This window comes from Euprymna scolopes, chromosome 21, assembly GCF_053919585.1.
Source record: "Euprymna scolopes isolate OS-2025 chromosome 21, ASM5391958v1, whole genome shotgun sequence".
NCBI lineage: Eukaryota > Metazoa > Mollusca > Cephalopoda > Sepiida > Sepiolidae > Euprymna > Euprymna scolopes.
In genome coordinates this window covers 41,059,307-41,075,236 of record NC_136502.1, presented here as the reverse complement: position 1 = coordinate 41,075,236, position 15,930 = coordinate 41,059,307, and the positions used below count along the sequence as shown (strand labels likewise).

General features: G+C 31.0%; 1 protein-coding gene across 1 annotated transcript; it reads left to right on the top strand.

Annotated features, from left to right (window-relative positions):
• The first annotated feature begins 5,240 nt into the window (after positions 1–5,240).
• On the top strand, positions 5,241–7,153 carry LOC145242157 (uncharacterized protein C9orf85 homolog). Its single transcript, XM_080105134.1, has one exon. The coding sequence runs from the start codon at positions 5,866–5,868 to the stop codon at positions 6,229–6,231; it is 366 nt and encodes a 121-aa protein (XP_079961260.1). The 5' UTR covers positions 5,241–5,865; the 3' UTR covers positions 6,232–7,153.
• The last annotated feature ends 8,777 nt before the right edge of the window (positions 7,154–15,930 follow it).

The following is a 15,930-nucleotide window of genomic DNA, read 5'->3' as shown; positions in this document are numbered from 1 at the left end:
AAGAATGGTTTTATAAATAACTAGCTGGACGCCCGATGCTGCCTGGTCGTAAAAGACGCTTAAACGTGGTCTTTTAATTTGTGCATATTGCGTATGTATTATTATATAATCAATCCTCTATTGAATATTATATATTACGAGGAATAATTTGCTTGGTGGACTTATTCGTAAAAAAGTTTTGTTAAATAAATATTTGATATTTGGGCTTGACGATGACTGCTCTGGAAAAGTCACTTCTGATTAATGTTTAGTTTTAAAATATGCAAAAAGAAATGATTTGCGGCGATTTTAAATGGTACCTCTTCTTTTATCGTAAATTGAACTCGTTAATAAGAAAAAAAATTAAAATAAAATGGTGAGGTACACCCAGGCTTAAATAGAGGATCATTCAATCTATAGTCGAATGTTATACCTCCAGATGTCAATAATTCTGTTGTTGTTGTTGTTGTTTTTAAGAAGAAAAGATGTGCTAAGATTTTATTATCTCTCTTGCCAGTCTAATGTATAAAAACTCCCTTGTAAAAATTCTTTTTTTATCTATAAGAAAAATTTTTTTCGATACTTATCGGATGAATTTCTATACAAAATATACCTAAGAACACTTCCAGACATATAAAGTAGTTTTGTGTGAAATTTGCAAATGATAAGCTCAGCCGTTTCGGAACCTATAAGGAAGGAACTCTCTTTCACACACACACACAAAGTGACTTTTGTATAATAGTAGAGATAACGTTATTACTTCAGCATATTATTATTAAATGCACAAGTACCCCCTTGTTCAATCTCCTATCGTAATGTTTACTTAAGCTTATCAAAATAATTCTGTAATTTTCAAAATAAGTGAAAATATGAGGGGGCTAGGTGACAAGAATATTCATGAAGAAGGGGGTGGGGCAATATTTTCCCAATCGAATTCCTTTGGATCAATAGTGCTGTGTACGGACGAGCATTATCATTATGAAAGATGACTCCCTTTCTGTTGGCTAAATAAGGTCGTTTTCGGGGTCAACATGGGTGAGAATATTGCAGAAAAATATGAATGATGCTTTTAATAATCAGAAAGAACATGTTATAAATCATGGCGGTATGTTAAAGTAATAACAGTATGCATAAAATAAATTACAATGGTTTAAAAATTCCCCTTCTACAACCAAGCAAAACCATTTGCACGGACCTGATATTAAAAAGAAAAAAAGTACAGTCTATGCTATTTTTTTAGATGGGATTTTCGGTACTCATGCAGAGAGTGATCCGTGCCGAAATAATAACGTTATTATTTAAAAAGTCACTCTTAACATGGGGAGAGGAGGGTGTTTTGTACCTATTCTGTACTTTAACCTTACAATTGAATAAAATAAAAACATACCATAAAACTTTAATTAAACTTGAAAATACGATTTTAAAAATAGCGCGGATCACTCTCTGCATTAGCACCGGGTTTTCAAATTAAATTCAATTTTTACAGCATCTTTTGTTTATTAAATTGTAAGGTGAAAGTACAGAATACTTACAGAAGCCTCCCTTCCTCGTCATATTAAGAATAGAGTTTTAAAGAATGTTATTATTTCAGCACGATCCGTATTCTGCATAATTACACCTCCTCGAAATAAATAAATGAATAAATATAAGGTGATACAGAGAAATTACTGTGCCGAAATAATAACCGTAACGTTATCGGTGCTTATGCAGAGAAACCACCATGCTATTTTTTTAAATAGTATTTTCCCTTTAAATTCAAGTTTTACGATATCTTTTCTTTTTGTAAATTTTTCTTATTATATTGTTATCTGAAAGTACAGAATAGTTAGCAAACACGCTTCCCCTCTCCATGTTAAGCATGGGTTTCTAAATAATAAGTTATTATTTCAGCATGGTAACTAAGGAAAAAATATGACTTGTTCATTAAATTCCCTCTTCTGGGAAACAATAAATGGAAAAATATGGAAAAGGCAAGAGAGCAATAAACAAGGGGAGCGAATACAAACAGGAGCAAATGAAAACTAGACCCATAAAGTAAATTTATTTCGTCCAAAATTAATTGAAAGGATAAAGGTCATTGCTTTTATTTCCAAAAGCAAGAGTTAATTTACTCTTCAATATTAATTACAAAACATAAAGACACTAGTAAACGTATGAAGTTACATTGAACAAAAACTGGTCCTAGCAAAAAAAAAAAATCATCCTTTTCCAATTTGTCCATAGCCAATGCTTAGGCAAAACATGAAAATGAAACTGAGCGCCATAGTTAATTATCTCTTAGAGAATTTTTTACTCAATAAAACTAACTCGAAGAAGTTGGTTTTGAAAGGCTTATAACATCTTTTCTTAGAGTCGCTCGTCTTGCACAGTGTTTTCTAAAAAAAAATAAATAAATAAAACGAAAACACACGATGTCTATCCACGGTTTCGTAAAAAAAATTCACTAATATTGACAATCAGTAACCTCGTGACCCCTGAAAGTTGAGCTTTTTTTTTATAAGGTCCGATTTCTTGCAATATGTTTAGTGACTTCCATCCCGTTCCATATTTTAGCAAAACCGAGTCCATTTCTGGCGTCTGATCTTTGTTTAATAAATTTTTGGACTTAACCTTTTTATTTTGGTTTACCTAATAATTTATGATCTGTTTGCGTTAAATTGTATTTTTTTTTTTTTAAAGTTTGATAAATTTTTACCTTAATATTTCCCTTTAAAATAACGACTTTTAAAGGTTTCTGAGCATGCTGAAAACCAATATCGCATTTAAATTTTCTGCAAATAAGTAGTTTCTCGAATATTAAGTAATGCCATTTCTTATGCTATTGCTGGAGGCCATCTTGGTATGTGTGCTTTTACATAGTTTCTAAGGGTTGCATTTACACGCATCTCTAACTTTAAACTAACTTAGCTAATCGTGTTGCCTAAACATCATTCACAAAACAACATTCTCATAAACCATTTATTCATCACAAACTCGTACAATAAATACCCGACTTAAAGCCAATCCATCGAATATGCAGTGAGGAGTTGGGGAATCAAGAATTTTATATACAAGGAAAACGATTATTGGCAATGGAGACTAAAAAAAATAACGGGTTTGATCGTATGTATATTATTTATCCCCTTGCCAGAAGGTTAGATGTGGTTTTGATAAGCACAGTCTAACCTACATTATATGCCTGAGCAGTCCCGTCGACATTATCCAGTAAGATCGTCTACCAATAAACCAACCACTGGGAGTCTGGTTATCATGCATACACTAGATAAATTATGCAATTAAGTATGCGAGATAAAATTTATTTACATATATATATATGTAAATAAAATAATATATATGTAAATAAAATATATATATGTAAATAAAAATAAAAAAATAAAAAAAATCAAATACAAAATATGGCACAAAGCTAAAATGAGAGAGGTAAGAAAAGGTTGATCAATTCTGACTTTAGTTAACTCTAACTTAACTAGTCACATTCACTGACGAATCCATTCACCAAAACAAAATCATATGATGAGTACTCGACTTAAAACACACGATAACAAGTGAGAGATGGGAGTAGTAAAATTTATAAACAGAGAAAATCGTGTAAGTACATATTTGTTTCCTTCTCAGTGCAGAATTATGTGGCACAAGGCCAAAGGGTGAAGAGAATCAAGTCAGCACCCCTAAAGAAAAGGCATTTTGACTTATTAAACATTTCCTCTGCATTCCTCAGTCGAGAGGAGGGGGGCTGGCTCAGGCAGTTAGCAATAAATTTATTCCACCTGGAAGACAGGAAGTAAAAAGTGGATCTCCTGGGACTACTCAGGACCAATATCTCATCGGTAGATAAAAGGCCACCGAAATGACCCAGTTTCAGCTGGACTGATTATTTACATCTCTCCCACCATATGAGGATGTGATATTAGGTCGGAAAATGGGGTTTGGTGAATCCGTGCATTCGAAGTAGTGCACTCTGACCCCCGCAAAAAAATGCTTAGTCAGCCCTGGGTACTTATGCACTTTGAATCATGCTGAGATAATAACGTTATTATTTAGAAAGCCATTCTTGACATGGAGAGGGGGTATTTTGTCACTATTTTGTACGTTCACCTAATAACTTAATAAAAAAGAATATCGTAAAACTTTAATTTAACTTGAAAATACTATTTCAAAATAGCGCGGTTCAATACGTGCACAAGCACCCCACCAGTAGGTGTGTCAGAAATTTCGTGAAAATAGTGAATAATTCCACCCCATCTTTCCAAGCTTATAACTCCTCGAAAAATGTAATTCAAGCCCTATTTTTTTTTTTTTTTTTTCAATTAAAGGAGCAAGGACCAAGGTTTCATTAAAAAAAAAAAAAAAAAAAAAACGTTTTTTTTTTTTTTAAAAGGTTTTAAACTTCGGACTTTACAGGTAAATTTCTAAAAAACACTTTTTTTGTTGTTTTAAATTTGAATATATTATTTATTGATCTTTTCAATTTGTGATATATAAGACTTTGGTACATAAATTAATTATTTACTTTTTAATAGACATTTCAAAATGGGAGGCGTGAATTATTCGACCCCCTGTCTTTCCAAGCTTATAACTCCTCGAAAAATGTAATTCAAGCCCTAATTTTTTTTCAATTAAAGGAACAAGGACCAAGGTTCCATTTTAAAAAAAAAAAAAAAAAAAAAAAAAAAGTAACGTGGTTTTAAAAAAAAAAAAGTAACGTAGTTTAAAAAAAAAAAAAGGTTTTAAACTTCAAACTTTACAGGTAAAATTCTAAACACTACGTTTTTCTTTGTTTTAAATTTGAATATATTATTTATTGACCTTTTCTCTTCAATTTGTGAGTAAATTAATTATTTACTTTTTAATAGAAACTTGAAAATGGGAGGCGTGAATTTAAAAAAAAAAACGTTTGTCTAAAATATTATATTCGGTTTATTGGAAAGAACATAAACTTTCACATTGACCCTAAAAATATCGTAAAAATAGAATCAATAGAAAAATTGATAGATTTTTTTAAAGTTTAAAAATTGAAAAATATTGAGTTCGGAAAATTCATTACTGTTTTAAAAAAAATATATATATTTCTATTACTTTTAAAACAACTTTAATAGTTTTTGGAAGTATAATCCATAAAGAAAATAAATAACCCACTTAACAACAGAAATTAAGAGATTTTTATATTTTATTCGCAGTTTCGTGTTAGGAGTGTCAAAAATTCTGATACACCTACCCCACCACCACTCCACCAGCCCTATCAGGAGGCCTCGATCGGTTAACAATAAACTACGTCCACCTCAAAGAGGGCGGGGCAAGGCATAGGAGAACAGACCTCCTAAAACTACTCAGAACTATACTTTAGATCGACAGAAGAAAGGCCACCATCAGTCTTAATTATCCACCTTCGCCAGACTGATTCCCAAGAAAGGCTAGAATCTTCGTCAACGGGGAAAGCGTGCGAGTTAATCTTTTAGAGTGACCTCCCTTTCAATTTAATCAACAGACGTCGGGAGAGTGAACTCCCTTTAAAAATAGAACTCTTTAACAAAATAACAAATGGCGAAATGTATACACATTTATTGTCAAAAAGGATTACCTTAAATATGGATTTTTACTACGATTTATTTCTTGGTTAAATCAATTTAAAATGTTTCTATGGTGCTGTAAATTATTTTAATTTCATAAAAAAAAATCGAAAAAAAAATATATTAAGTACTCTAGACCGGACCACGTGTTCGTCAGGTCAACAAATTCCACCTTCGGATTAAAAAAAAAAAAAAACTTTATTTATGATTGTTTCATAAACTTGTGAAAATAACTGATGTAAATAATTTACCAACGCTTTGCTATTGTTTTCCGTGACTTGTATAGTTTAAAACAACGCAAAAAAAAAAAAAAAAAAAAATGAGTTCTGAACGCGGTAACGTGAAGAAACGTGGTCCCCCGAAGCACCAGAATCGTAGTGCTTTCCGAAACAACCTGCACGATGCGTCCCCGAAGCAAAAAATGATCAATTCGTTGGAGATCTCCGGACTTTGTGCGCCATGTAAGCAGGTTGTCGAGTGGAAGATCCAATACAAGAAATATAAGCCATTGTCGCAGGCCAAAACGTGTGTGTCTTGCAATGGAAAGACTGTGAAAAAGGCCTACACCGTCGTGTGTTGCGCGTGTGCGGAGAATAAACACGTCTGTGCCAAATGTCTCAAAGAAATCCACGATGAGGAAAAAGAAGAAACTTCTGCCGGCACAGAAAGTTTTTTCGATGAATGACTATAAAAAAAATTTAAAAAAAAAAAAGAGTGGGGGTAGGTGAACGTTACTATTAGCGACATAAATTATTTGGCACTTCTGCAGATCAACATGTCAGCAACGGAGACGAGTTATCGACCCCTGTTCTTTGAATGAGAAACGACCTCTATCGGCCGTTCTATGAACGAACCTCAAAGATAAACAAGCTTCCTCGATAACGCAAAATATATGGAAATCAAAACATTTATTGTATAAAAGGCGGACCTGGAAGAGCCCCCCCCCTCCCTGTTGTAAAATTAATACTGGGTTTGTATTCGAAAAAGTTGTCAAAAAACAAATATATAACAAATAAATGTTATGAAAGGCAAGATAAGTTACTTTTCTACCAAACTGGATATATTTTTTGTGTTTTTATTCAATGTAACATGTTTATTCAGCTCGAAAAACATGCAGAGTTTACCGATGTATTGGAAAATTCAAAATGGTGCCCGACTCTCTCTTTAACACGGTAAGTTTGAGAAAAGGTGTTATAAATAATAAACTAGACAAAATACTATTAAAAAAAAAAACACCGAATATATGTCAACTTATGTCATGGTAACATATATTGAGCGAATTTCTAACAGTATTTTGTCTAGTTTATTATTTATAACACCTTTTCCCGAACTTACCGTGTTAAAGAGAGAGTCGGGGTCGGGCACCATTTTGAATTTTCTAATACATCGGTAAACACTATGCTTTTCGAGCTGAATAAACATGTTACATTGAATAAAAACACGAAAATTATATCCAGTTTAGTAGAAAAGTAACTTATCTTGCCTTTGATAACATTTATTTGTTATATATTTGTTTCTTGACAACTTTGTCGAATCTGTGTACAGTAATACAACCCCCAAATAAATGTTATTAAAGGCAAGAGAAGTTACTTTTCTACCTAACTGGATATGTGTTTAGTGTTTTTATTTAATGTAACATGTTTATTCAGCTCGAAAAACATACGTTTACCGATGTATTGGAAAATTTAAAATGGCGCCCGACTCTCTCTTTGACACGGTAAGTTTAGGAAAAGCAGTTATAAATAAAAAAAAAAAAAAAAACTATACAAAATGCGTGCGGTTAGAAACTCGCTCAATATATGTTACCGTGATATAGGCTGACATATATTCGGTGGGTTTTTAACAGTACTTTGCATATACAAACCCGAAATGTTTTTAGTTTATTTAATGACTTTCAACATGGGGGGTGACTTTTCAATTATAACGTTCCATTAAATTGATACTCCACTTTGCGGTCAATCAGCAGAACTCTCCTTATTAAGGTGTCACTTGTCCAATCAGAAATTTCGTGAAAATAGTGAATAATTCCACCCCATCTTTCCAAGCTTAACTCCTCGAAAAATGTAATTCAAGCCCTAATTTTTTTTTTCAATTAAAGGAGCAAGGACCAAGGTTTCATTAAAAAAAAAAAAAAAAAAAAAAAGTTTTTTTTTTTTTTTTTTTTAAAAAGGTTTTAAACTTCGGACTTTACAGGTAAATTTCTAAAAAACGGGGTTTTTTTTTTTTTGTTGTTTTAAATTTGAATATATTATTTATTGACCTTTTCTCTTCAATTTGTGATATATATTCAACATAAATTAATTATTTACTTTTTAAGAGAAACTTGAAAATGGGGGGGGGCGTGAATTTAAAAAAAAAAAAAACGTTTGTCTAAAATATTATATTCGGTTTATTGGAAAGAACATAAAATTTCACATTGACCCTGAAAATATCGTAAAAATAGAATCAATAGAAAAATTTTGATAGATTTTTAAAGTTTAAAAATTGGAAAATATTGAGTTCGGAAAATTCATTACTGTTTTTTTTTTGTTTTTTTTAAATTCTATTACTTTTAAAACAACTGTAATAGTTTATTTTGGAAGTATAATCCATAAAGATAATAAATAACCCGCTTTTAACAGAGAAATTACGAGATTTTTATATTTTATTCGCAGTTTCGTGTTAGGGGTGTCAAGTCCACTGTGCTGTAAAATAAAAATTAGGTGCTAATGCTCTTACTGATCCGCGCTATTTTTTAAATCGTATTTCCAAGTTTAATTACAGTTTTATTATGTTTTTTATTCAATTGTAAGGTTAAAGTACAGAATATGTACAAAACACCCTCCCCTCCCCATGTTAAGAATGGCTTTTTAAATAATAACGTTATTATTTCAGCACGGATCAATAAAAGCCAAAATTTATAAAGGGTATAAGTCTAGTGGTATGTTATTGAAAACTTGATCCCCCATGTTAAAAGTCATGCAAATAAACTTTTTTTTTTTTTTTCATTTTCCTACTAAAAGTTAAGTCTGTTATCGACGATGATCCCCAGAAAAAATAAAACGTACGTGAAAAGGAATTAATTTTACGGTAGGCGGTATAAGCTCGTTCAGGTCCGCCGTATGAAAATGTATTAAAATATAATTTTAAAGTATAAACATGTATCGAAATTTTATTTCAATTTTTTAATAATATTGTCGTACTTATGTATTTTTTGTATTGCGCTGAAATAATAATGTGATTATTTTGAAAGCCATTCTTAACATGGAGAGGGGAGAGTGTTTTGTAACTAATCTGTTTTCACCTAACAATTTAATAATAAAAAAGATATCGCAAAACTTTAATTTAACCTGAAAAAAAAAAAAAACTTGGTACTGGTCGCGGTAAGAGTTCCCTGTCGAACACCCTCAAAGAACAATGACTTCTCCCCGCGCAGCCGCAAAGGACATGTTTTAGTTGCCATAGTAACAACTTTTTATCGACATTGTTTTACTGTTTATGAATATTGAAATAAAATACATTACTACACATTAATAATATCTCACTTTTAATCACTTTTGTCGACTTTTTTAAACTTTTTTACTCTTTTTAAATGACAACGTTAATGTTTATGAATATTGAAATAAAATACATTACTAAACATTTATTAATATCTTTCTTTTTTTTTTACTGTTTATGTGTCAATTTTATCGACTTTTTCTTTTCTTATATTGAAATATTATATATATGAAATATTGAAATTATTCTTATATTGAATATTGAAATAAAAGACATTACTACACATTTATTAATAATATCTTCTTGAATATTAAAATAATTTCCCAACTTTTTTCATTTCTATGTGTTTTTAGTTTTGTGTGTTGAATGAAACTTTTTTTTTTTTTTCATTACAACAATAGTTATCGACCCCAGTTCTTTGGCTGACAAACGACATCTGTCGGCGGTTCTTGAAATTTACTTACCACAAAATGGTGATAGAATAATAAATTTACTTACGTTTAATCAATGTTATTTTCTTTTTTAAATAGCATTTTCTTTTTAAATGACGTTTTTACTGTTTATGAATATTAAAAGAAAAATAATTACTAAACATTTATTAATAAGAAAATGGGTGCTAGTGCACTTATGATCCGCGCTATATTTTAAATCGTATTTCTAAGCTTAAAGTTTAATGTTTTTTTCGTGCTGAAATAACGTTATTATTTAAAAAGCCATTCTTAACATGGGGAGGGTGCAAATTCGCCTAAAAAAGTAGAATCTCATTTTACGGAATTAGCTAAGAGTGTTAATTTACAATAACACCTATGGCACCATTGGCACTTCTGCATGTCAGTAACATGAAGCGAATGTGTGTAATTTAGTTTCAAGAACCGCCGACAGATGTCGTTTGTCAGCCAAAGAACCGGGGTCGATAACTATTGTTGTAATGAAAAAAAAAAAAAAGTTTCATTCAACACACAAAACTAAAAACACATAGAAATGAAAAAAGTTGGGAAATTATTTTAATATTCATTTTAAGAAAATGCTATTAAAAAAGAAAAAGTCGATAAAAGTGAGACATAAACAGTAAAAAAAAAAAAAAAAAAGGTATTATTAATAAATGTGTAAAACGTAGTCATTTAAAACAGAAAAGAAAAAGTCGATAAAAGTGACACAAACAGTAAAAAGAAAAAAAAGATATTATTAATAAATGTGTAGTAATGTCTTTTATTTCAATATAAGAATAATTTCAATATTTCATATATATAATATTTCAATATAAGAAAAGAAAAAGTCGATAAAATTGACACATAAACAGTAAAAAAAAAGAAAGATATTAATAAATGTTTAGTAATGTATTTTATTTAAATATTCATAAACAAACATTGTTATTTAAAAAGAGTAAAAAAAAAAGTTTTAAAAAGTCGATAAAAGTGATTAAAAGTGAGATATTATTAATGTGTAGTAATGTATTTTATTTCAATATTCATAAACAGTAAAACAATGTCGATAAAAAGTTGTTACTATGGCAACTAAAACATGTCCTTTGCGGCTGCGCGGGGAGAAGTCATTGTTTTTTTAGGGTGTTCGGCAGGGAACTCTTACCGCGACCAGTACCAAAAACTTTAAAAATAACGTGGTACCAAAAATACATAAGTACCAAAATGTTTTTTTTTTTTTTTTGTTTTGTTTTTTTCAATGAGTGATTTTCCTTGAAACTTTTTGGAATATAATGTGGCTGACGTACACGAGTGAAGCCCCATTGCGAAATACACACCCCAACGCCCACCGACTATAATGTTGTATGCAGCGCATTGCAGGGAGCGTTCCTTAAACCAAAAAATATGTGTGTGCACGTCCCATTTTACTTACGTTGTCGTAGCTGTTTTTTCTCATATCGAAAAACAGTGAAATTTTATTTTCTTGAATAAAAAAAAAAAAAAAACCTACTCGATGAGAACACAACCGTTTTTGTTTTTAGAATTATTTTTTATTCAACGACAGTATTGAATTATGATCGCATATTGGTCAAGAGAGACAACTCAGCATGACAGTGTTATTTTGAGTTGTCTGCCTCTTCCATTTTTTGTTTACATTTTCAGTTTTGTTTTTAGTTTCGTTCTGTACGCTCGAAAATAGTCTCTTCGTCCCTTCAAGCAGTTTCGTGTGATATACCTTTATTTACTGGCGTGGTGGCAGCGGCGAGATAATGTCTTGACTGACCTTGTAGGCTCCTATGAATGAACATAGACCCTTCACAGTACTGGGAAGTTGACAGGAGCTAAGTGTAACAATAGGTGGGGCCCTACTGACAAGGATCCCTCTGACCATTCAAGGATGGTTGTTTACTTACGACATATTATGGTTTTGCTGGCGAATAGTCTTAAATAAGTACCCAAAATTTTACTTTGTATTGTTCAATGTTTTTAATTTTAAATTATAAAATAAAGCACATTTAATCATTTTAAAACTTCATCTTGCATTATTTCCTTTTTTATTTGTTAAACAACGTGTTTAATTTAATTTGAGTTTAATCACATTCTTACATGTGATTAAATTTTACCCATTTAAAGTTTGTGAAACATTTATAATGTTACATTACATTAAGCAATACCGGTGTCGAACATAAAGAGTCCCTTTTAATAATTACATGGTTTGAGGATATTTGTACAAGTAAACGGCAAATCTGCCAACTTTTCTAGGTTTTCAGGTATGCTGACAAGGTTGAGTGTTTCTATTCTGAAAGCTGTTCTTAACATGGGGCAGTTGGGGTGTCTAAAATCTATAAAAGTCGCCATTTCCAATGTGAACGGTGAGTTGGACTTGTGTAAATAAAAATACTAAAAAAGGTATACCAAATTGACTTTTTTTGTTTAAAAATTAAATTATTTCGTTTTTGTTCATAAAATTTTATAGAAAATTATATTAAAAAAAAAAAAATCTCCCTTTTTTTATCTATATATATAAAAGCGAAAATGTGTGTGTGTTTGTATGTCTCGCAAAAACTTTCCACATGGGTCACAGATTTTCGCCAGATCGGTATCATTTTAAACTTCCAACCTTCGCCTGACAAATATCGAAAAATTGGCCAAAAACGTTAATTCATTCACCCTGAAATCAGTAGTTTTCTACGGGGAGGGCGGGGGGGGGGGGTCAGCAAAAACCGTCCTCTCATGACGAGTTCGCTTCTACGCATACGTTATACGACGTCGTAACCTGATTTACTTTAAATATTTGAAAAAGCGACACAATTTCGCCGACGTCGTCTTAGTTCAGTTGCTTAGAGCACGGCCTCATTGTCTGAACATTTTGGGTTCGAATCGTGGTGTGAGATGTCTTTTTTTGTTCGATTTTTTTTTTTTTTTTTTAAATTTTATTATTGAAGCAGGGTTATTTAAGCCATTTTTCAGATTTTTTAACGTTCGATTTTCTGGTTTTTTTACTTTGCTTATTCTTAGGTTTTCATTAACACCCCCCCACCTCTGTCTAACCACACACACCCAAAAACACCCGGGCAACACCGGGTACTCCCCACTAGTATATATATATAAAAGGCAAAATGTATGTATGTGTGTGTGTGTATGTATGTATATATGTTCACTTTTTGTGTATGTCTGCAAAAGGCTTTTTTCCGAGGCGAGGCCTGCTCGGTCAGCTCATTCATTCTTAAAACTTTTTATATCATGTCTAAATGATAATATCTACGACTTAACAATGGGGGTCACCTGTCTATTTAATTTGCCCGACTTTTACCAGCTCGCCGCGTCTTCGAAAAGCGAATGATGGGGCGTCTGACTTGCAACGCAAAACTAAGTCAAACATCACACCACTTCCTCGCACCTGTATATTTCGCTTTATAAATCTTAGCTTAACACGCTTATTAATTCCTCTCCCCATGTGGCCGAGATAGTTAGGTGACTAGCTTTTTTCCCCTTTCGTTTCCACCTTCGCGTCAAGGCTTCGGGGTTCAATCTTACCTTCCTACAAAAACTTTTTTTTTCTTTTACACCTCCAAATACCCAGCCAACGTTTTTTTTTTTTTTTTTTAACACACACACACACCTCCAAACACCCGGATAACCCCCCCCCCCGCTAGTATATATAAAAAGTACAATTGTTGAATTTTATTCTTTCTATTAATTTCGACTTTTGGAGGCGCATGTGCAAGTTTAAAACAAAAAGATTAAAACAGAACAAAATTTAAATTTCCATTCCATTTTATAACTCTCGTAAAACAGAGCGTTCTCCGCAAGTTTTACCATATGTTCAAAAACCCCTTCCAAGGGATTGTTTTTAAATTTCTGCCGCCACAGAAACTCCACTAAGTAGGATTAACCGTGATTCAAAAAAATGTTTTATTAAATTAAAAAGTAATCAAATTGAAATGAAAAATCATTGAAAAAAAACAAATATATATTAATATTGTTAATAAAAAATTGAAATTAAAGTTTTTTTTCAGAGCAAACTTGGCACAAACTTTTCAAAAAGTATGAGTTATTGACCCTTGTTCTTTGGCTGACAAACGACCGTTCTTGAAACTAAAATAGTCACATTCGTCTCATGTTCCTGATCTGCAAAAGTGCCAATTATTTTCAAGAAAATTGATTTTAGGAAATCAGTGAAAAAAAAAAGTATAAGAAAACTATAGTTTGTTTTACTTACTTATTTCAAATAAGTTATTTGTAACCTGTTTGGGTACTGTATAAATTAGCCATGTTTTAAAACAACTCATTTCAAGTCAAAACATTATTACGACCACGTGTGTCATATGGAAATTAGTATGAATAAAAATGACGGAAAATGATCAATTAGAAAAATAATTACAAGTAAACATTGAATTTATCAAGTTTTATCGTATATTTTGGCAAGTCAGAAGGGTGGTGCGGCCATACCAGTGTTAGATGAAAAGCTGGCCTCGATGTGAATAGAAATGTAACTATTGAAATTCTTAAAGACAAACATTTTTTCCCAATCCAGTGTACCATTTCTGGGAGAACTGAATTTTCCTCACATCTAAAACAGACCTTGTATCTAACTCTTGCGACTGCCAGTAAATAACTATTCTTTTTTATTATTATTATTATTATTATTATTATTATTATTGATGTTTGGTAGTATTTAACTATTAAAATTATACAAAATTAAGGGTAACACTACAGTTTATCACTGAAAATGGAGATGCCACTTTTTTTTGGGGGGGGGGGGGGGTACTGTCGTCAGAATCAGAGGGAGAAATCAATATTTTAAATTATGACCGAAACATGAAATACATTTTTAAAAAAAGTAGATAATGATTACTTCCAGAAAGAACTAATTACTACGTGCCCAAACGTAGTATAAACACCCCCAACCTCTCCATGTTAAGAATGGCTTTTGAAATTAGGGGGTGTTTATTCTGCAAGCCTTTCTTATCATAGAGAGGTTGGGGGTGTTTGTACATCGTTGGGGTACATAGTAATTAGTTCTTTCTGGAAGTAATCATTCTCTACTTTAATTTTTTTGTTATTTATTTCATGTTTCAGTCATAGTTTAAAATACTGAGTTCTCCCTCGGATTTTGACGACAAGTGCCCCCCAAAAAAATGACGTCTCTATTTTCGGCGATAAACTGTAGAAGTACCAAATTGAGTAAAAACAAACTTTTCAACAATGAAGAGTTAACCATATTAAATTAATTTTAGCGTCTTCTCTGTTGACAAAATAAACTTTGTAAATCATGGTATAGTTAATTAGAGGCCTCTGTATATTTTTTTTTTTTAAAAGGTGCAAAAATAAAATTGATATTCCTTCAATTAAATTTATCAAATCAAAACGAATTTTTTTTTTGGGGGGGGGAGGAGGTCGATGTTAGGTTTTCGATTTTAACATTGCCAAGTGTCATATATCTATTATATGAATATTTTGTTTTTAATTGGAAACCTGTTATTAAAAAAATTACATGTTTAAACTTCAAATCACGGAATCTTGGAATTTAATATCAGTTAAATATTTTTAAAATTATTTTTTAGAATTCTATTTTTTGTTTTAATTCAAATAATTATAATATTGAGAAAAAATAGGTGCAAGTCTATAAATGGTCCACTAGTAATCTTTTTTACTTTTAAAATCTGAAAAAATCTTTATAATGTACGTACTTGTCACTGCATGAAAATGTCATATTCCAAAAATCACGTAAATCGATTAAGTAGTTTTTTTTTTTATTTAAGAAAATAAATTGCTGGAATTTTAAACATTATTTTCGTTTTCAACATCCTCAAAAACTTATAAATGTCTTTTCCAAGTTTTTTTTCTATAGTGTGGAAAGTCGATTGTCTGCCCCCTTGCCAATCTTATATTCCCAACATTCCCAATAGGTGTCACTAGCAGTGTATCATTCAAAAACAAGATGGTGGGAAGTTTTTCTTCGATAAAATGTCTCATAATATTTGATTTTCTTAAATAAAAAAAAAACTACTTAATCGATTTACGTGATTTTTGGAATATGATATTTTCATGCAGTGACAAGTACGTACATTATAAAGATTTTTTCAGATTTTTATAGTAAAAAAGATTACTTGTGGACTATTTATAGACTTGCACCAAAAAATATTAGAGAGAAAAGGCGTTGATTTTTTTAACATATTAATATTGATTTTATGCCCAATTTTATTTACAATTTAAGGGTAAGAGAAATAAATAATCGGTGTTTATATATATATGTAAACTATTTTTTAATTTAAACACTTCAGCTTTATAAAATGTTGCAATTTTTATGGACCTAAATTTATTTTGTTTAGTTTTCGTAATATGAAATGTGAGGTAGGGGAGAACACCTAAAAAAAATATTTTCCTTCATATATTTAATGAAGCCTACTTATAATATGCAAGTTAATTTAAAAATGACTAAGTATTGAAAATTTCAGGAAAATCTGAGCTTGAGTTGATTT